Here is a 22,289-nt window from a genome sequence, read left to right as displayed (position 1 = left end):
CTCCACACTGCCTGACAGTCTACTGTTTAAACGTTTACATTTTTCATACAACACCTCTCCTAAATCCAAGCCCAGTACTTCTGGTGCTTGACCGAAGATGGCCAACCTATTAGATAGACGTGCATCTCATGCAAAGTTCTCAGTAGCAACATGCCAACACACTTTCTTTATCACTCTCCATTCACTCATCCATTTTTAGAAAACTAACGTGGGCTCTAAAATTTTAAGATTTCTAGGAAAGCCTTGACAGGAAGTCAGGAGGGTAGTGGGTGATATCCTCTCTAGTAGCCGATCAAATTGATACGGATGCTGGTGAGCAGCTCCCTTGGCCTCAAGCCCAACCCATGATCTGTGTGGTCCGGGCCGGTATGGTGCCTGAGGCCTTGTGGTAGGAAAGCACATGGATGGATCAGTCGAACTTGTAAGAAGCCCACGGACATGTTAAGTGCACAGTCATGAACATTTGGTCTTTCACTAAAATTTCTGAAAATAACCTCTCGTCTTTTTAGATAGGGAAGATACTTCGAAGAGAGAGGCTTTTTCAAAAACCAAGAATTCCGTGCTTGAAAAAGCACTGCGCGGGGTGCCTCGGTGGCTCGGTCGGTTGAGCGACTGACTTTGGCTCAGGTCATGATCTCATGGTGAGTTCGAGCCCCATGTCACCCCATGGCAGCTCTGTGCGGACAGCTTGGAGCCTGCTTCTGATTCTGCATCTCCCTCCCTCTCTCTCTGCCCTCCCCCACTCATGCTCTGTCTCTGTCTCAGAAATAAATAAACGTTAAAGAAAAATTAAAAAAAAAAAAAAAGGAAAAGCACTGTGCATGTCACAGCACATGATCTAGTCAGGAGGCAGTAAATATCGACCACGATCAGTAAGCCATCAATGTCAATTCTCTGAGCTCCCGCTGCAGTGCGCACACACTTGCCAGCACATGGCAGGCCTAGTATTTAATTGGTTCTCCTGACTAACGAGAGAGACAGACAGACAGACACATGCGCACACATATACCCGGACGTCAGCTGCGCTGACGGTACTGTGTCAGTATCAATAATCACTCAAGTTACAGAGACTTACTATTCAAATAAAATGCAGGAAACTAGGAAGATGAGGGAGAAATCTCTAGACTGGCCATTCTCCCACCCCGTGTCCTTCCAGGAATAAGGACACCCCCTTAACACGGAACACCCGTTAGGATCAGAGTTCTACAGAAAAGCTTTCCTTTCTGTTGCTCCCCATTTTCCAGGTACTTGCAAAGGTAATCTTTGCTATCTGTGTTCTTACTTCCGTCTCTTCCTGCCCCTCTGACAAGGATCTGGGAAGAATTTAGGTGATGGATACTTTTCAGAAGCAAAGATGCTGACCTTGAGTCCAGAAAGCAGAAAGGTCTGGAACCCCACTCAGCACCACTGTGTACCAAAAGGGGTCCTCCAAAGACACCATCTCCAGCCCTGCTTACAGAAGCGGAGGTTCCTGAGATGTACAGACATCTGGGTCAAAACGTACATCCCTTTTGACAAGCCTGAGAGGTCCCCTTGTTCTTATCCAGGATCCCTGGCTTATTACAACAACACCGCCCTCCACATCACGACTGCTGGGGCCCACGCAAGGGCAGGATCACAACACCACCTCTGGAGTCCCACAGAAACCTCGGATGACCAAATAACCAAATGATGTGTGCGGATCAGAAACCCAGTCACTGTCTTTCAATTAAGCTCAATGGTTTTATAATCATATCAGGGTGACAAGGGGTTTGTCAGCAGTGTGCAGCTCAAAATGCTAATTGCAGGGAAGAATGGGCAGTTGGCTGAACTGCTGTTGAATATTCATTAAGCAATCTTAACTGATTTATATACTGCCCTCATTTAAATTTAGTGCCATGCCTGCTAATAATCCCATTTGTTTTCATGTCGTTGAGTACAGAAATCACATTAATATTTACTTTTGTGTATGGATCCGTCGTAGTAAACAATGTATGAATCAAGAGCCACTTATAAATAGAAAGTTGAAAACATTCATGTGCCTTCAAAGAAGATGATTGAGAGCTGTGTTAAAAAGATGTGGGTTGGTTTATTAGGGCAAAATGTTTCTAGAAATTCAAGTGACAAAGACAACAATAGAAGGAAAAGGCTGTGGGTGTTGTCGGGCTTTTCCTCAAAGAGGAATGTCTGCTTGAAATAACTCTGGGGTCTCACTTGGAAAAGAGCCCACTCTGAGTTGAGATTTCTCATAGGCAACCATTCACTTGCCGTTCGGTTTCCTCTACTGTATGTGAAATGATTGCTAGCTGAGTTTTATAGTCTCTACAGGAAGGAATCTTCTAGAAAGAAAAAGTCGGAAGAAGTCATAATTGCACTTCTCATTTTCATATTCTCCAAACCGGGAAAGAAAAGGACATGTGTTCTGACAAATATCAAAGTCCTTTTGGGAATAATCAAATGACATATTTCACCTCAGGACAATTCTGCAAATCTTGGGACATATGGTTGTTATACTGTGGATAAGTTAGGGCCTGTCAGAGGCGAGGAGGAGATGAGGGGAAGAAGGGGAGAGAAAAGCGAACCAAACCATGAAGACAGATGAGGCGTGAGAGAGGGTACACCAATCAACGAGGAGAAAATGTTTCTAAATATTATGGGTCTTCACATGGCTAGGAGAGATGGCCCATTCAACTCTTGTTAGAGCTAGATGTGACAAAAATCTGATTTTTGCAGTGAGAATTTCACTGGAGGATACAAACTGCCTGCCATTAGCATCCAAGGAATGTAGGTGACAAAAGTCACCTCCAAGCAATACACTTTCATGCTAAACATTAAGTTTGCCAAGCAATCCTTGGAGACTCTTAGGAATGACTGAAGTGCTGGTTAGTATCTTCCAGGAGATAAGACAGCAGGGGTCATTTTGTCAACCACATCTCAACAGACCAAGAACCTGAACTGGCAGTTTTTATGTTGTGGCTGGCTTTATGGATGTGAGCTCTAGACAGTACTCAGTCTTCCGAGCTATTACCCAGAAAAGAAGGCTTGAAGTCAGGGGCTTTTTAATTAGCTGTCCCACACTGAGTTAGGACCCTGGCCTGGAATGTTCTGAATTTCTGGCCTAAGGCTTAAGGGACTCTCTGCCTCCGCTTGCCACTATTTTAAGGCACCAACAGAATCCCCCACTGATGGAGGTGGTTAATGGGGACATGACGGCCCAACCCATTTTGGACAGGAGGTAGGAAATGAAAACTCACATTTAATTCACTGCACATATGATCCAACATCTGTAACATAAAATAGTCTGGTAAAAATTTTTTGGCAACTATCTGTGTCATTAACATGCCGACTGAACTAAGTCGGTCAGACTCTAGCGGGAAGTGTGCTATTGTAAGGATCTAGCGAGGTATTACATGCCTCTTCACTAACCAGCCCCGTGATAGTCCTTTTAAAATACATCTGGGAAAGAGAAAAGTTGATTTAGACATCCCACCATCAACCACGTTCAATTCCAAATGATTTAAGAATTTAACATGAAAATTTGAAACCATAAAAGTACCAAAATAGATCATTTTGGAATGGAGAAAGACTTTCTAATGATGACTCAAAATCCAGAAGCCAAAAAAAAAAAAAAAAAAAAAAAGACGTTTACGGATAAATTTGATTATAAGAAGTCCAAGAAGCAACATGAACATAGTTAACAAACCACAGATTATGGAAAAAAAGTATTTGCCACACTTACTGCTGACAATAATGTCTCTCTTGATTAGATAAAGACCAACAATGCAAAGGAAAAAGGAGCAAAAGACCAAGAGTTTAGAGCTTAACAAATGCAAATGGCACAAACATGAAAGATGCAGGGGCATCAGTCGATGGAGCAGAGCCTCCGACTTCGGCTCAGGTCATGATCTCACAGTTTGTGGATTCGAGCCCCGCATCAGGCTCTGTGCTGACAGCTCAGAGTCTGGAGCTTGCTTCAGATTCTGTGTCTCCCTCTCCCTCTGCTCCTTCCCCACTCATGCCCTTTCTCGCTGTCAAAAAATAAAACATTAAAAAACAAAAAGGAGACGAAGAAAGATGCCCCACCTCACTCAGGATTAGAGAAAACACACTCCAGCTACACGAAGACACCATCGTTTTCCCCTGGGTGGTTGGAATAATCGCTCCCATTTGACAACACACTCTCCTGGGGAAGCCGGAGAGAAACAGGTGCTCACGGTGTCGCTGATAGAAACTGCCCTGGGTATGGCACCGGGGAGGGCAATTTGGCGCCATCCGTCAAAATTACAAATGCATGTAGCTCCTGGCACAGCCCATTTCCGAACCTTATCCTCAGACAGACTTGTCCACTTGCAAAATGACATAAAGTTATTCACCCTAGTATTGATTGTAATAACAAGAGACTAGGAACAGCCCAAAATGACAGCCATATAGAGGACTGGTTAAATAAATCATGACAACTATACAAAGGAATACTGTGCTTCTGTAAAAGAAAAAAAAAAAAGGAGGAGGAAACCATATGCGCATAGAAAAAAATCATGTTAAGTGAAAAAAGCAAGGTGTAGGATAGTGTATGTGGTGTTCTACTGTATAAAAGGAGATCTGGTGATATAGATTCATATTTGCTTACACATACACACACACACACACATACACACACCCCAACTCCAAGGTCTCGAAGAAGAGACAACAAACCAGCAATCATGCTTACCTACCTATAACGAGGTAGGGAGCCTGGTGGGTAGGTGACGGAATGGAGATATAATGGTATATATAATATTAACCTTTTTGATTTTGAACCGTGTCAAGTATTACCTAATTCAAAATTTAAATCAACTACTTTTTTTGAAAAACTACATACTTGGATCTGATTTTTATTATTATTATTTTTTTTTCTCTTACGTTCTGGGGAACTAATCAGTGGTCACTTCTTGCAGCCACTGTCCTGCTTTTATGGGTTCTGTCCACCTTGAGACTATACAGGCCTTTTCCTCCCACTGGGGCGGAGACTGTTTAAGGCAAATGAGGTCAGACCAAATGGGGAAATGGAAATTACCTTTAGGTTTCTGTGCAGAGACTTTGCAACAGCTATTTTTAACCATTTGAAGGCTCGCTATTCAGGCAGCTTTTTGGGCTCTTTTCCCAATCCCTGCCACATTTTGGACGGGATGCGGACCAGAACGGGAAACGGGAGTGGATAAAAAGAGGCCAACGCAGGAGATGGTTGTCTGGCCTGGCTTCCCTGTTGCATCCGCAGCCTGGTAGAGGAGGGCAGGGCCCCTGTCCTCTGCAGGGCTTTTTATAGAGCAGCAAGAGGACAGAACTGGGTCAGGAGGCTGCTGCCAATGCTCCTGGGATAAAGAAGGAGGGAGGAGAGGGGAGAGTAGGCTGGTGGTCCTCAAGCCCTGTCAACAGAGTACGGCAGGGCGGCCCACATAAGGAACAGGAGAGATTTGAGGACAGGATGTCTATCCGGCCCACTCCCCATCATGGATTGATGAGCGCAGCACAGTGTTAAGGGGCCACGCTCCGGACTCAGACTGCCATGTGGCTGTCCCCGCTCAGCCATCCCCACGGAGTAGACCAGACAAGCAACTTCCCAGAGCCTCTCTCTCCTCATCCTCTTGATGGGGTAATATATCACATCCACTAAACATTTCACAAATGCTACCTCATTACCTCTTCAGGACAACCCCATGAAAAGGAACCATCACTGGACCCACTCTTCGAGGAGGACATCCAGGCTCAGAGGGCTTTGTTAAGTTGCTCAAGGTCACACAACCAGGAACAGGCCAAGCTCCAGCAGAACCTGTCTCTCTCTGAGCCAAGGTCTGTCTTTCTCTTGCTACTACATTGTCCAAAAAGGCAAGTAAAAGATGCACTTCACAATCAGGCGGATTCTGTTAATACTTACAGCTTCCCAAGATTGTTCTCAACTTGTAGATCTAAATGAAAGTCACTGTGCTCCCTGCACTCCCCCCGCACCCCCCCCCCCCCAAGCTTCGGGCACTTAGAAGCAGAGAAGAAACGAGAGATCCTGAGCACCTCGTGACAAAGTACATCCTCCCAGGAACTAAAACACATCTCTCCTAAGACCACGCCCACATCTAGGGCCAGGAGCATAAATTAGAATAAATCACGGGCCACCCAGCGATGGCATCACTTCTGGGGAGAACACAGATGAACAATGAACACAATGAATACATGAACACATTGGTACATGTATTTATACATTGGTTTTATACATTGGTATAAATACAAAAACATTGTATTTATAACAGACTGGGCACGAATATGAGGCATTTATGTGACATCCAGTGTCCTCTCCAAGATTAGATCTTTGAATCTGAAGCTATACAGAGGGGTTTCTCGTTCAGTTTTAACTTTGGCATGTTGAAAACAGATTAAAAATTGAGGACCTGAGTACATAAAAAGAGATCTTAGGAAGAAATTACATTTCTGGTGTCAGCAGTGACCACTTTTCCCTAAAAGGCAAAATTACATCATAGAGCTTAAAAAAGATAGATCACAGAGTTTCTCATTCATCTTCCTCAATTCCCTTGTAACGTACCTTCTCAGATCTCATAAGTGTACTTGATTAGAGTGGATGGGCATCTAAAATTTCATCTCAATACTTAGCCTCAACCATGGGAGAGAAATTACTCCATGTAAAAATTCTTACTGTAAATTCTATAAATTGCTTCATTGAAAGTAATAAGGGACTACTCACCACAGGATACTGATTACTGAATTATCTTAATTGGCAATATTAAAATATTACCATATTAAGTGGAGTTTACCTTCTATAAGCCACATAGAAATATTATAATAGGTGGTAATGTGGGGTGATTAAGATCGCGTGATCAGGACTTCTCAAGATTTATTACAGATCATTACAGAACAATAATTCTTCCCAGCATTCAAGCTACCTAGAACTCATGTGCTTTCGTTTTTGAAAAATTTCACTCTTAGGGAAAAACACATGCTGTATCCCCATTTGCTCATTTCTCTCTCCCCTTCCTACTCTTCTTCCTTATTTATACATTTAGGTTTCTAAAAGCTATCTTTCACTTGTAAGGCTAAATGCATGCATTTTTTTTTAAAGCTCTAAAACATGCAAGCATCTGAAATTCTGGAAAGATAATGGATGCAACTGACATACAGACAAACCAACATAGAAAATTCCCAGTATGCCCCGTTCTAGAAATAAAACCGCCCCCCCCCCCCCGCCCAAATCACCAAATAAAGCAAAGCAGGCACACACAGGTCATACTTCCATTGCTACCAGCTACCCCACACTCTGTGTTGGTATTTACAATCCTTCCTTTTGGGAGCTGGGGTAGGACAGGTAAGTTGCAGCATTGTGGGGTCTAGAGGACTTTAATCCCCAGGGCAACAAACAGAACTCTGGCAAGCCAGTCCCGGCCAAAGAGGCACCCCCACCCCCCTAAGCTTGACCGCCCCTCACCTGCTCCCCTTCTCTCCTCTCTCCCCAGAAGAAGGCACTTCACGGAAACGTCTGGGAAAGCCCTTGGACTTTATTTTGTTACACCCTCTAAATAGACAAAAAACAAAAGAGAACAGGTGTAGAAGACAGTACTTTCAATCGCTACCAAGAGTTCCACACCCATGTCCTCCCTCCCACTTAACACACACACACACCCATTATGGGGCCCCAGTTGGGACATTTTCAAAAGAGAAAGCTTACACACAAAGGTGACTGGTTTATCAAGGTTTGTTTGTGCTTCTAGTTAATTAATATAAAATAGGAACTTTGCTCTTAAAAGCGGTCTTCACTCGTTAGAAACCTTCATCACTCCTGGTGTTAATGGTAGAAGATATCCCAAGTCCAATCACTACTGGATTTTCCCTTTCCCATTCACGTATCTAACCTTCCACCTTGACACGAAGCTTTGGCCAACAGGATCGTTTAAAACACCACTGACATAAACAGAACTCAGCTGGAATGTACTGGGGGGTTATGTGAACCTGCCATCCGCCACCAATGTATGTGAATGTGGTGTTGTTAGATCAATCTGGGTTTTTGTCCTTTCTTCATTCATTCCTCTCATCTCAGGACAGTTTCCTGACTCACAACCCAGATTGGAGAACATGTGGGAGAGGCAACTCAGAGCAGGTGGGGCAGTCATCAAGTTACTACCACATACGATGTCCCGTATTTAGTTTCCCATTAAAACTTAAATATCTGCAGCATCTGAGTCTTGCTTCTGGCATTTGAAAGATACACTTTTGCCACACAAGAAGGTGTTGACTTGATTACATTTAATCCCCTAACTACCTGGGCTGCAGGATTTCACAACAGAATGACGCCTATTCTTTCCAAACTCTTGATAGAAGAGCAAAGACAAACTTGCTTAATAGTGAGGTTCTCTTTCTTTGGAAGTTCTGGGGAATCCCACGTAGAACTCTAAATTCAGGTATATAATTCCAAAGAACATTTGAGAGCTTCTGATCTACTTGGTAGTTTTTATTTCCAGATATGAACATCCTTGAATACGTGTTAGGTTTCTCTTCTCCTTTGTTTTTTTAATGTTTATTTATTTTTTTATTTTGAGAGAGAGAGAGCAAGAGTGAGAGCAGGGGGCGGGGGGGGGGGGAAGGGAGAGAGGGAGGGAGGGGGGAGAGAGAGAGAGAGAGAGGGAGAGGGAGGAGAGGAAGAGGGAGAGGGAGAGGGAGAGGGAGAGGGAGAGGGAGAGGGAGAGGGAGAGGGAGAGGGAGAGGGAGAGGGAGAGGGAGAGGGAGAGGGAGAGGGAGAGGGAGAGGGAGAGGGAGAGGGAGAGGGAGAGGGAGAGGGAGAGGGAGAGGGAGAGGGAGAGGGAGAGGGAGAGGGAGAGGGAGAGGGAGAGGGAGAGGGAGAGGGAGAGGGAGAGGGAGAGGGAGAGGGAGAGGGAGAGGGAGAGGGAGAGGGAGAGGGAGAGGGAGAGGGAGAGGGAGAGGGAGAGGGAGAGAATCCCAAGCATGCTCAGCCCTAATCAGATGTGGGGCTTGATCCCACAGACCACACGAGGTCACAACCTGAGCTGAAACCAGGAGTCGGATGCTCAACCGACTGAGCCACTCAGGCACCCCTCTCTTCTCCTTTAATACAAACTTTTATTTATTTTAATAATTATTGGCTTCTATATTGGATACAAGGGCTTGCCACAGGAACCAAAATTTGGAGAAGTCCCAAGTTGGGAACAGGACTAAAAAGTGGGGGGGGGGGGAGCAGTGTGCTGTAATTCAGAACTTATCTCCCTCTATTGAGTACATTCTAGAATTGCAACTGTCCTCAAAACATCACGAACATACTCAGTGCAGCGATGAACATTAACTGAAGAAATCACGAGTGTGTTGGAGTGTTTTTGCAAATCTTCATAGAAACTTGAAATTTGCAGCTTTCTAAAATATTTAGACTTCTTCTCAACCCTTAGCCCTACTCTGAATTCTGCCAGATTCACTCTTTCGGGAATTTTGGAGCAGAGCCGGCGATCTCCGCAGCTTTTCCTCACACACAATCACAGGCGCTTCTAACTACCACCCGTAAACTGACAACACTTCACTGAGAAGCAAATGCCATAAAACCAATAACTAATATCTCGAATAATCGAGGCGGCCACCTGAGCAAACCCAAAGAACAGACAAAGTCAACCCTGGGAGAGAAGACACTTAATTCTGAGAAACCCAAAGACAGGCATTGGTTACGTAGGAGAGACTCAACGCAGGAATCTCCCTTTCCTGAAAAGTCCATTTACTTTAAAAATGGATGCATCCACTTCCTCCTTAACAGAACCAATCCCTTCTTTGAAGGATCATGGAGTACGTTTAAATGGCAACCTTCAGCAGTGAATCCCTTCCTGCTTTTGTCTAATGACTAAGTGTTAGCCTATTCCAAGAGCTTCGACTGGCATCTCAGGGCCAAACTCGACAGCAGGGGGCCGGTTACTATAACAACTGACAGTTCTTGTAAATTCTGAAAAGGCCCCGAGTAGCCATTTGGGAAACAGTTATTGAGCAAAAAGTTGCCTGGGATCGGCAGCATTAAGCTGGCACGTGACCCAGATCTCCTGGCACACAGCTGCAGGGAGAAAAAAAAAAACAGTGCCCACCTCAAGGAACAGCTGGGGACCTCAGAAGGCTCCCCACCCCCATGCCTTTTAGCATCTCAGAGCAAGACAGTTTAGCACCACGGTATCTTAAACTCAAGCCCTCCGAGGCAAGCCGTATTCTGGCATCATGCAACGCACGTTAGCTCTCCCCACTGGCTTGACACATCGTCAGGATCTGAAGGGTTGAATTGTAAAAATTATTCCTAATGATTAAAAAAAAAATAGTCTTGAAATACGGCCACAGACGCAGGTCCCAGAAAGGGATGAGTGGCAGGGGCAATCGACAGTTTCAAAAGCAAAAGGGATGCCTGGAATACCAGCGGTCCCATGAGCAGCCTGTTTGCAGAAAAGACCAAGGTGATCCCACAAAGCCACCATAAAACCTGAGTTGCAAACCTGGATTTTTCTAGGCTGGAGAAAAGAATATAAACCTGCTTTTCATTCCTATTCCCTTCCACACACAAGCCACGTAAGAGCATCTTGGACTGACCCAGTGCCATTGTACATGCCAAATCCCCTGGAAAAGAATCTGATTCCACCCACAAAAGTAGACTTTATTTTGCATGGATGAAGGGCAAATTTGACAGCATTTTCCCTCTGGCAGTACTGATCATGCCATGACCGAGTGCCTCTATGTCCGCTCGGACACAGAGCTCTGCCCCAAGCATTTGTGGCTTTTCTCTGTTCTGTGAAAATCACAGCTCAACATCCTTCCTCCAAGGAGCCTTTCCTGGCTCTGTCTCCCTCCCACCCCACCCTGGCAGTGGTCAGAGCCCGTTCCAGAGCACATACCCTAAGTCACTACTGCAACGCAGGGGAGCCCAAATGCAGGGGGCCCAGGCAGGAGGCTGCAGGGAGGGCAGAGACAGACAGACTGGAGAGCTGGTGGCCCTCTCCCCCCAAAGATTCCCCACTCTTAGCTCTATCCAGCCCACTAATGCCACAAAAGAACATGACAACAATGTTACCACATTTAACATGAGAACCCAGATAGCTGGAGTTTTAAGAAATATCTTCCCATTTTCAAAACAATCCAGATTAAAAAAAATTGATGTTTATTTATTTTTGAGAGAGAGAGAGAGAGAGACACAGAGACAGTCAGAACATGAGCAGGAGAGGGGCAGAGACAGAGGGAGACACAGAATCCTAAGCAGGCTCCAGGCTCTGAGCTGTCAGCACAGAGCCCGATGCAGGGCTTGAACTCACAAGCCGTGAGATCATGACTTGAGCCGAAGTTGGATGCCCAACCAATTGAGCCACCCAGGCACCCCAAAACAATCCAGACTTCTAAAAACAGTGTATCTGCGAAATAAAATAGGTGTAGGGGCCACCTGTTTTTGACCTCGATTTGGGATTACCTTTCTTTACCTGCTTATTTACCCCATTAGCCTACATGCTTTCTGAAGACTGGAACTCTGTCTCCTTGCTGCATGGCCAGTGCCTGGTACAAACTAGATGCTTAAGAAAGGTCTTTGAATGAACAAACAACAAAGGAAGGAATAAACAGGCCAGCCATAAAGGGTCTCTGGTGAACAAAAGCCAACCCTAGGTATGAGTCCCTCTAAAACATTCAAGCTCTGTGATGCCGGAAAAGTCATTCCCTTCCTGGAAGTGGTCTCCTCCCTTGGGAAGAAGGTGGACGCAGTCCTAACACCTTGGCTAGCACCTGCTTCAGCTCTAAGGTTAAATAATATAGCATTTGCTTTGTAGCAACTCAACAGTTATCGGGTATGGGGATGACCCTTTGCTATCTGTGCACAGTCACATGCATGGGAGAAATCACTCTTAATGGTATCTGTCTCCTTTGTGACCTCCCTGGGACGGAGGGGGATGTATGCCTAAATCAAATCAAGTTACTGGAGAGTAAACTGGGAAGTACTGGCTGCTAGAGCAGGTGGGTAGAGAGCATGTACCCAGGCTCATGGCAGCTCTGTCATTGTTTCTGTGGGACTACAGGAGGGATCCACGTTCTACTGGGGCACATGTGGTCAATCATTCTTTGAGCAGGAGAGGGCCATTACCACATGCCCACACTCAGTGTTCACCTGTATCTGTTTGGTGGAGCCTCCATTACGCCAACACAACCCCCTCCCACAATTAGGGTTTGCATCTCCTCCCTCATATTTTTATTTTTGATAGAGAGAGGGGGACAGAGGATCCAAAGTGGGCTCTGTGCTGACAGCAGTGAACCTGATGTGGGGCTCGAACTCACGAACCATGAGATCATGACCTGAGCTCAAGTCGGGCGCCCAAGTGACTAAGACACCCAGTCACCCCACATCCCCTCTTATTTATTACACTGTCTTCCAAAGAACAAAGCAAAAAATCATGTCAATAAAAAAAAATTCACTTGTTTTTGTGAATAGCATTTTATAAAAGTAAATGTTTATTCATTTTTGAGAGAGACAGAGAGAGAGCGAGCGAGGGAGCGAGTGAGCAGGGGAGGGGCAGAGAGAGAGGAGAACAGAGGATCTGAAGCAGACTCTGTGCTGACAGCAGCAAGCCCGATGTAGGACATTAACTCACAAACCATGAGATCATAACCTAAGTTGAAGTTGGACGCTCAACTGAGCCACCCAGGTGCCCCTTGAATGGCATTCTTAATGAGGAGGGATCAACACATGGCAAAATTTCTTCAAGTGTAAAAGGTGGGTGTAAAAGAGATCTTTTAATCTGCCCGTGGCGCTAAATCAGTGTTGACTCATCTACCACAGAATTTACAGACGATTCAACCATGTGCTCAAGGGGGACATCAATTTCTCAGATCAGAGCATGAAATTCTAACACCAAACAAACAAACATGGGTCAGATGTTAATATTGCCACTTGGAGTTTCCATTTTTTCTGCTCCAGAGTCCTTGTAGTTAGCTCAGCCCTATCTGAATCTGAGAATTCACGTTGTTCTACGTTTCTGGAAAGTTCTTTAAGCTAGAATTATGATCCATAATATTGATGTTCAACTTGTCGTCAAGGTAAGATAGCACTGATTAGCTGGGATAAGAAAGAACAAATAAGTTATCTGATTCAATACCAAAACTGACTCTGTTTCTCTGACCCCTGAAATTACAGTTGGTCCTGTAAAGTTTCTTCCATGTGATTCTGGCAAGTCCAAACCACAGGATCTTTTCAACAAATATGTGTTATGAAAACAGGCTATGGAAGGAAGTAAATGCCTCCTGACAGGCTACTCCTCATTTAGGCAAAATAATGTAATGATTAAGCCTTAAAAAATTTTTTTTTTTTCATTTTTAGAGAGAGAGCACATGTGGGAGAGGGAGACGGTGAGAGAATTTTAAGCAGGCTTTATGTCCAGCACAGAGCCCAACAAGGGGCTCGATCCCACGGCGCTGGGATCATGACCTGAGCCAAAATCAAGAGTTAGAACTCACCTGGCTGAGCCACTCCGGTGCCCCAAAATAAAGTGATGATTATGACAGTGGGCTATGAGATGGTGGTTCAAATCCAGAATCCACCAAAGATTAACACTGTGACTTGGGCACGTCTACCTGATTTCACCAAGCCTTGGTTTTCTGATGTGCAAAACGTAGTAACTCCTAGGATTTGAACGCTGATTAGGGGGCAATGTAATCGCTTAGCACTTGTGCAGTATGGTAAAAACTCAAAAGATTCTTGGCTCTCAAGGCCTTACGATAGCTACTGTAGAGAGGGGAGATTTGGCTCAAAGAGAAAAGAGCTGCCTTCAAAGCAGTTGTCCTCTGGATTGCAGAAAAATTTTTTTTAATGATCTCAGCCAATACTCACAATCCTAAATGGACACTGACGTCTTGCTCACAATAGTTAAGCTACGCTACAGAGCAAGTTCATAAATAAACAAGTAGTGTGCCCGAGCACAGTGACTGGACAGCCTGCACAGAGCTCTTCGCCCGGCATCTACCTCAAATTATGCAAATCAAAATGAAACCTTCCAAAAACTCCCCCTTCTTTCTGAGTGGTAGCAGCTGTGAGGCTCCCTGTCTTTTCAGGAACGTCAGCACATTGGTGCCATGTAAACAGCTTGTCTTGGGAAGACAGGGCATCGGGAGCTCTTGGAATGCGTTTCCTGACTGTTAGTAATTCAAAGGTGCATTTTGTTGCCGTCCTGAGTAGTAAGGCCAAAATGGCCCACTTCAAAAATTCTTCCACGTATTGGCTCTCCCTCATTTCTACATAAACGATTACCGCTAGGAACCACTGCCTGGTTGATATGGATTACGATATTTAAAAGGCACACACAGGGCACCGTTTTCAAAAGGCGGCAAGCTGTGCCTGTTAGTGGATTTTTCATCGGTTTCATCTTTATTAGCTGCCCTATAACCCTGACCTTTGTTCCAAAACATTTATTTCTTCCGAACTTCACAGCGACTTCTGCATTGCTATGGATGTGGGTTCCTATAGCTCTTCAATACAGCCCTTTGCAAGGAGCATTTAACAAAGAACTGTAGCATCCTATCTCTAATATCTATCTGAGCGAACCAGTATCGAAAGGTAAGTTTCTCCCACAAATCCGTGTTGCCGCCTATAAAAATACTGCTCAAAGAGTCCCTAGTGGCCCTCTGGGAATCTTTTCATTGACAAAAAATTAAAAAATACAAATCAGGTCGCTGCCATATTTTTTCGTTCGGGCCAAATGTGAAATAATGAGATGAATCTGATGGTTGGCCTCCAAAGTTGTTCCTTCAAGGAAACATCCCCTTGGCCAAATGATGCCAGTGGGTCTGAATATTTAAAGATACTTCTGGCAGCACTCAAGGAATATCCATGTGCTCTCCACCTTACCATGTATCCTGGGGGCTGTGGGACTACCTCTGGCCAACGGTGAGCCAACGGTCCTGAAGGATTCCACTTCTGGGCTATGCAATTGAGAACGAGGTGCCTCCTTGATTTTTTTTTTTTTAATCCCTGCTGAAGCCCCTTGGGAAACATTTGTCCCAGAAAAAGAAGCCCCAAGTGCAAGAGAGCTGCCCAGCTCCATCAGTCTACACACCGATGACCAATGAACTCTGTGTTTTAGACCACTAGGGTGTTGGAGAGTGTCTGTGGCAGCTAATGAACCTTGCTCTGATGAAGCCGGTCATGAGTTAATGAGGCTGACCACTGGGCTTCAAGAAGAGTGGGCTGGCTAAGTCATGCCTTTAACCTAGTTACTTAGGGATCTGCTCTTCTGGAATTGCTTTTAGGCCCACTGGGAGCATCCCCCAAACCCATTTCATTAACCTTTCCTTTTTGGTCCAACATGGTTCTGTTCTCCTCAGTTGGTTCACCTACATTTATACTCTACTGAGCTCCAAACACATGACTTTGAGCTATTTCTAGGATAAATACTTGGCACTTCTGAGATCATTCCGAAGAATGAACTCTAGAAGGAAGTTCCAAAAGCTATTTTCAAGCCATGTTTTAAGCAATGACACATGACTGGAAAGTATACAGCCACACACTGATTATGTGTGAGGGACAGCATTCATTTAGATCTGTAAATCTGGTTTTGTTAAAGAACTTCTTTTCTGGCACACCAGGACCCAGAAGTGAATTTTTATTTTTCACTAAAGTCGGGGATAACACAGCTATCACTGCTTGTTTATCATGCACCAGGCCCTGGGATAACCATTTTCCAGAGCACACACCTACTCCTCACGGGAGCCCAATGGGCCCATTTCTGGACTATATTGCAGATGAAGAAATTCTCAGTTCTTCTTCCCACTGGCACCTCTCCTAAGGGGCCTTTTCAAAAAGTTGGTTCACAGTGTTCTATTAGTTTCAGGTGTACAATATAGTGGTTGACCCTTCCTCACATCACCTGGGGCTCATCATGACCAAGTGCACTTCCTAAGGGGCCTATAAATAAGCCTTCCCCCGTTGCTACCCCCCAGTGAAATTTTAATACCAATAACGTGCTGTGCTTTTGTGTACTACATGTGTATCTGTGCCTTAAAAGAGTACGTTTTTTCACCTCCCAAGAACTCATGTTCACCCACTTGGGCATAACTGAGCCCCTGCTAACAACACATGCTCTGAGGCCATGGGTCTTGAGCGGTGGATCCTGGCTCCAAATCCAGGCTGTCTGCCTCTGGGCCCAGGCTGCTCCCTCACCGCTCCCTAAGACTGCCTCTTTCTCATCTTGCCTTCCTGTAGCTGTGGTTCCTTCACGCCCTTCCATCACGCTTAGCCTAAGGCACATATCCCTTCGGGCGGCACCCCACGTCTTTCACGATCTGGCTCTCGCTGTCCCCCAACTCCAGTGACAGTGAACCCCAGATGCCTGCTTACGATCCGCCAGATTCTCTCCGGCCCCATGCCTGCTCACCTTATTCACTAGGCTTAATCTTCAAGACCCAGCCTGGGCATCAGGCCTCCATTCAGCCCTGCTTTTGTGCTCTCCTGGCGCTCTGGACGTAAGCCTCCAAACGTCCTCCATAGTTGGGAGGAAAAGGGAGTGGCCCTTCTTCCAGTCCATGGCACATGCATGCATGACAGCAGAGTCCTCACTGAGAACCCTCGGCTGGCCGGGCTGAGCTCGCACGCCTGCTTTGCTTCTTTCCTACTACCCACATGTATATTTCTTGGCTATCCAAGTCAGAATTCTTTTTTCTTAACAGACACCCCTCTCCCCCTGGTTCTAATTTCGCCACTTCTTTTGAAGGTTGAGACACTGGCTGCTTCTGTCTACCTGGCACCTGCATCTGGTCACTTTCCGGGCCCTGGCGGTCCTTTGGGAAAATACCCATTGTCCAGTTTTGTGCATGTGATTCCGATGGCAAAGACCTCACTTCTGGGCTTTACGGTTCATTTAAGAGCCAGGCCTGACAAAAGTCCTTAATGCCTCCAGCAGGCTCAAGGGGTGAACAAATGACCTGAGTCAGTTCTAAGAGACACCATGTTGGGGCTGAGATGGAACACTTAAGGGAATTTCTCTTCCCTTCCACGGGGATGGGAGGGTGTATGTCTCATGTGGCCCAGAGGCCACCATGTGGAAACAGAGGGCCTCAGAGAAAAGCCCACACGGGGAAAGCAAATCTGAGACAAGAGGGAGAGAAACACAGGCACACAACACAAGCCGAGCCCTGCTGTTCTGTCTGGTTCCTTCTCGCCAATCTAGCGGGGCCTCGTGCGCCAAACTTTTCAATTCTGTGAATCAACGGATTTTTTCCCTGTGAGCGTAAGGCTGCTTGAAATCGGTTTTTGTCAAGTCCAACACTGTGGATGCTGCTGCTGCTCACTGCTTGGCCCGTAGCGGGCACTCAACCAACACTGGCTCCTCTACCTTCCCTGGCCAAAGACAGCAGGGGACGCTCAACAGGAAGGCGCTGGCACAACAGGCCCACTGACCCCACCTCCCATGGATTTGGCCGAATGTCAGTTGTGCTAAGCTATCATGGGATGTATGTGTGAGACATGCATCTTAGTGGTTCAAGAAGGTTATGGATTCTAATGTTTATTTATTTATGACAGAAAGAGAGAGAGAGAATGAGCAGGGGAGGGGCAGAGAGAGAGGGAGATACAGAATCCGAAGCAGGCTCCAGGCTCCTAGCGGTCAGCAGAGAGCCTGACGCGGGGCTGGAACCCATAAGCCGTAAGATCATGACCTGAGCCGACGTCAGACTGAGCCACCCGGGTGCCCCGAGGAAGGTTATGGATTCTAGAATGAAAATGCCCTGTATTCAAAACCAGGGTTCACCCCACTTCCTCCAGGACTCTGGGCCAGTCGCTTGACCTCCCTGAATTCCCAGTCCCTGATTTTTTAAGTGGGATAATAGTACCTGCCCTAAGATTTCTTTGGAGAATCACCTAAGACGGTGCCCCCCAAGTGCTCGGCATGGTTCCTGGCACTAAAAGGGGACTCGGAAAACCTTAGCCAGCACTCATGGAGAAAAAGAAATCAGAGACCTCAGCTTTCATCCTGGATGCATTCAAATGCAGGGTCCATGATTCTGAGTGACCACACTCAGGGACCAGAACAAGAGCTGCAAACGGTCAGTCCCTCAGTGCAGAAACTGCCACCACACTGAGCCGGCTGGAACCCCTGGGTGCCAGGCCTGCCACTGAGGAAACAATCCAGAAGGTGTTGATCTGCCTCAATGCTCCACTTACGTCAAGTCAGCTTGCCAATCACCCGCTCTCACTGTGCCTCAAAAGGCAGAAAAGCAACACTGTCAAAACCGCATTGCCGGCAGGAAATGCCTGTCTCTTCCGCATTGACCCATTTTCTGTGTGAGCTCCCCAATGCTTCCTTCTTTCACATGAATAAAACACGAAAAAGTTGGGACAGAAAACAGGTCCTGGTCTCCTCTAGGCTGTTCTCCTGCTTAGCCGACTCATCCGTTCTAATGCTAATTCAGTGTTACTTTCCTTCATCTCTAAGAATTTTTCTCTGTCGCATTCACTTTTGTATACGGGCACTCAGAGTCTAGCAAAAGATCACGTGTGCAGTCTGCTCAAGTTTAAACTTCTGGTTATTTTTTTAAAATTTATTTATTTTTTAAATGTTATTTTTGAGGGGGAGAGAGGGAGGGAGAGGGGGGAGAGGGGGAGAGCATGAGTAGGGGAGGGGCAGAGAGAGAGGATCTGTGCTATCAGCAAAGCCCAAGGCGGGGCTCGAACTCATGAACTGCAAGATCATGACCTGAGCCGAAGTCAGATGCTTAACTGCCTGAGCCACCCAGGTGCCCCACTTCTGGTTAATCTGGCTTTCAATACATACACATATAGAAGGAAGACCTAATTTTTATACACAAATCATTATTATTCAATACATTTTCTATTCAGACTGAGTTTTTCTAAGGAGTATTATCCTTTTCTGATGGGAAAATGCATCTTGAATGGAAGGGCTGTAAAGCTGTCTTTACCCGATTATACAGTCCTTCCCTCCACGTAGCTTGTAGTGTGGACCTGTGTGTTTTGGCTGGCCCAGTTCCCTTCAGGCTTGGCCACATATCCCATGGCCTTTCTTGGTCAAAGTGATCTATTCTCAGCAGGGGGGAGGGGTGCATAGGACCAAGACGGGCCAATCGCAAGCAGCCCTGAGGTTTTTGCTACAAGTGCTCAGCACGGGAACCGTTTCACACTGCAGCTGGTATACAATGGTCACCGGTGTGGGGCAGCCGTGCACCGTCTCCGCACCTCTGTGGGGAGGGTGTGCAACTCAAACCACACAGTCCCGAGCACGGCCAAGACAGGAGTGTGCACAACTTTTGCTACTTCTACCTACGCAGACCCGTGTTCGGCAGCTTCCAATATACCAATGGGCTCCAGACCAGTGTGTGTTTGCAAACCGCTTGCCCTGGAGAAGGAGCAACATGGAGGTGGGGCTAGCGTTCCGGGGCTTATCCCTAACACCATGAAATTTGTGATCCAGCAGGTGTGCAGAACTAAGAGTGTTACAGGTGCCATCAGACACTCAAGGAAGCTGGAGATGAATCCTTATCTCCTGGTTCTACTGAATTTGAACATACGGCCTATCTGCCAGCAGATTCTGTCCATCCCACCTTCAAAATGTATCTAAATCCAATGGATTCCTACCATCTGCATTGCTACCCTCATCACCTCCTTCTGAACTAGTTCAATCAGTCTCTCAGATGGTCTCTTTGCTTCTGCCCCTGATCCTCTCCAAGCTTTTTGCAACATAGCAGCTAAGTAATCCAGAAGTTAGATCATAACCTCCTTCTGCAGCAAATCCTACTTATCTCAGGGTGAAAGGCAATGTATTCAGAATAACCCACAAGGTTGTACTTGACAGGACTCCCCTCTACCCCATTTCTTCCTGATGCCCTCTCCAACCACTCTTCTCCCCCATGCTCACGTGCTCTAGCCACACTGACCTCTTAGCTATTCCTGAAAAATGCCAGGCACATTCCTGCCTCAGGGCCTTTGCACATGCTGTTTCCGCCACTTGCAACTTGCCCTACATGGAGCCCATTTGAGTGTCTTTGGATATTAGTCCCTTTTAGATCTTAGCTGGATATCCCTTGCCACTTAGGGCTTCTTTAACTACTCTGAACACTCACCATCAATCCCAGAATGCCTCCCCTCTTTCCAGATTTAGTTTTCTCTGTTACACACTCGACACCATCTTACGTATCCTAGATTTTACTTACGGGCTTTGTTTATGGTCTGTCTCCCCCACTAAAAAGTAACCTCCGGGAGAGAAGAATGTCTGGCATATAACAGGAGCTCAAAATTAATTGCAGGAAAGGCAAGAAGGAAGCAAGGGATGGAAACAGGACGCCTGCTCATCATAGAGGAAGCTTGTTCAAGGCCAGAAGCCTCCTACACTAGTCTGAAAGGTTAAGGTAGCCAGGCCAACCTACCTTGCTCAGTTAAGCTGGCTTGGAGAAGGTAGCTGAAAAATGCACAACTGTTAAGCAGAAGCTGCAAGAAGGCTTCCCAGGGGAAGTAGTGAGAACTAGTTCAAGGACAATGATAATACAGGGAGGACTTAAAATCAGCCGTTTTTATATTCCATGTATTAAATGCCACGGAATACGCTAAAGGTTTCCCTACCACCGGATTTTCAGCAAAAGGCTGTGACAAAAATTTTCAGGTCAAGAAAGGTCATTAGGTAGATACAGCAAAGTGAAACGTGGCCCCTGAGAAGCTGGAAACGCTATGAACCTCATTAACTCATTTCCCATAAACTAGAACTTCACATGGAAATGGGATTTGAATCTAGCAAATACCAACGCTGGGATCCGAACCTGGATCTGCCGGATTCCCAAGTGAAAGCTCCCGTGGCACTAAATCTCAAGCTCATCCTAAGTGCCCTGATCTCAGAAGAGGCTCCAGCCCAGCAGCTGCTTCCAGATAGAGCGGATCCCCCCAATAGCGACCCCAGCAACACTCCAGCTGCCTCACCTTACTGAATGAGAAGCTACGGGCTCCCCTCCCCGGGCAGCGTGCTTACGGCAGAACCCAGCCCACACTTCCCCTCTGTGGGTGCAGCCTGGCTTACTCACCTCCAATAAACTAGCACAGCAATGAGAAGGATGAGGCACACGAAGGTCAAGGCTGATACCACAATCAGAGGGATGATCCACTCCATCCTCCCTGGAGAAGGACGGCTTATCATTCCAGAGGTGTTCTTTTCGGCTGCAAAGAGAAACCATGGCAGTTAGAGGAGGGGCTGGTGGAGACGGGGAACAGGGAGCCAGAACAAGATACGGAGCTCTGTTCCAGTTTGGGGTGGTTTCCAGAGGACGGAGTTGCCTGCTTCGGCTACCCTAGGATAAGAGGGGTCACCTGTAGCTGGCACCACTTCCTACCAAGTCCCAACCCAAAAGGCGCTTTTTCTGGCACTGCCTGTGGGACGGACTCGCGGGTAGAGGTCAAGATGTTCTGACACAGAGTTGTGTAAAAGACACACATCCAGCCTCACTCCGAGAGCATGGTGACCCACAGCAGCATTTGGATACACCGAAGAAAGGTGCTCCAGTCTGAAGGCAGCATCGCACTTGCCTCTAGAAAGGGACCAGGGCTGGGGGAGGTGGCCGAGAGCCTCTCAGGGTCCAAACTGCCAGGGCCGGAGGGAGGGCCTGAGGGGTTTTACTAAGATAAGCAGCTACAGCAACAATGGTTATATTCGTCACCTGCTCAGCACCCATCACGGCTTCCTCTAGTACCTGTACCCCATTCTGTTTTGCCAAAGCACCTCTCCCTGAAAGATAGAGTCATAGTGGGACAACCAACCAAGCATGGGACTCCCAGTCTCCCAGGCAAGGGGGGCGACTGGGCATGGAACTCCAGGCAGAGCAACAGCTCTCACCCTGGAGTCCCAGCCCACGACTCACAAGACTGAATTATAGAACAATCCAGCAGGAACACCCAGAGGCTACCTGCCCAGCAGTTCCTGCCACCCGGATCCCCCGAGATCCCGTTTCTCCAGGTTCTTCTCTTATCCCCATCCTTCTAAAAGTTCAAGGACAAGTGGGGATAGGAGGCCATGCCTCGCTCTGATCCCAGCACACATCTGCCTCTGAAGAGCAGCCTGTGTAGGGGTTCAAAGGAAAGTCTGAAATGACGTAGGCTTTTCTCTGGTCCACAGATACCTCTTACCCAAGCAGCTCTTTCCACTGGCTCTTGCAGGCCCCGGAGGATCTTCACAGGTCCCCAGGAGGCTCCGGAAGAAACCTACTCTCCTTTAGACCGCGGGGGAGATGCCTGGAAATCTCCAGGTGGCGCAAATGGAGCTCAGATGCCGCGTGGGGCTGGGAAGAGC

General features: G+C 46.6%; 1 protein-coding gene across 4 annotated transcripts in view; it reads right to left on the bottom strand.

Annotated features, from left to right (window-relative positions):
- PTPRG (protein tyrosine phosphatase receptor type G) overlaps nt 1-22,289 on the bottom strand; it is a 710,659-nt gene that overhangs the window by 63,206 nt on the left and 625,164 nt on the right. For 3 of the 4 annotated variants that reach the window (XM_042979322.1, XM_042979323.1, XM_042979324.1), the window contains exon 13: nt 21,031-21,163. In XM_042979322.1, coding sequence (XP_042835256.1) covers nt 21,031-21,163 — 133 coding nt within the window. Of the gene's footprint in view, nt 1-7,444; nt 7,532-21,030; nt 21,164-22,289 lie in introns of all 4 variants that reach the window. The other variant, XM_042979325.1, reaches the window with a different exon arrangement.

The sequence above is a fragment of the Panthera tigris genome, chromosome A2 (genome assembly GCF_018350195.1).
Source record: "Panthera tigris isolate Pti1 chromosome A2, P.tigris_Pti1_mat1.1, whole genome shotgun sequence".
In the NCBI taxonomy this organism is placed as follows: Eukaryota; Metazoa; Chordata; class Mammalia; order Carnivora; family Felidae; genus Panthera; species Panthera tigris.
Note: the sequence above shows the minus strand (reverse complement) of the source record. Positions and strands in the feature narration are given on the sequence as shown.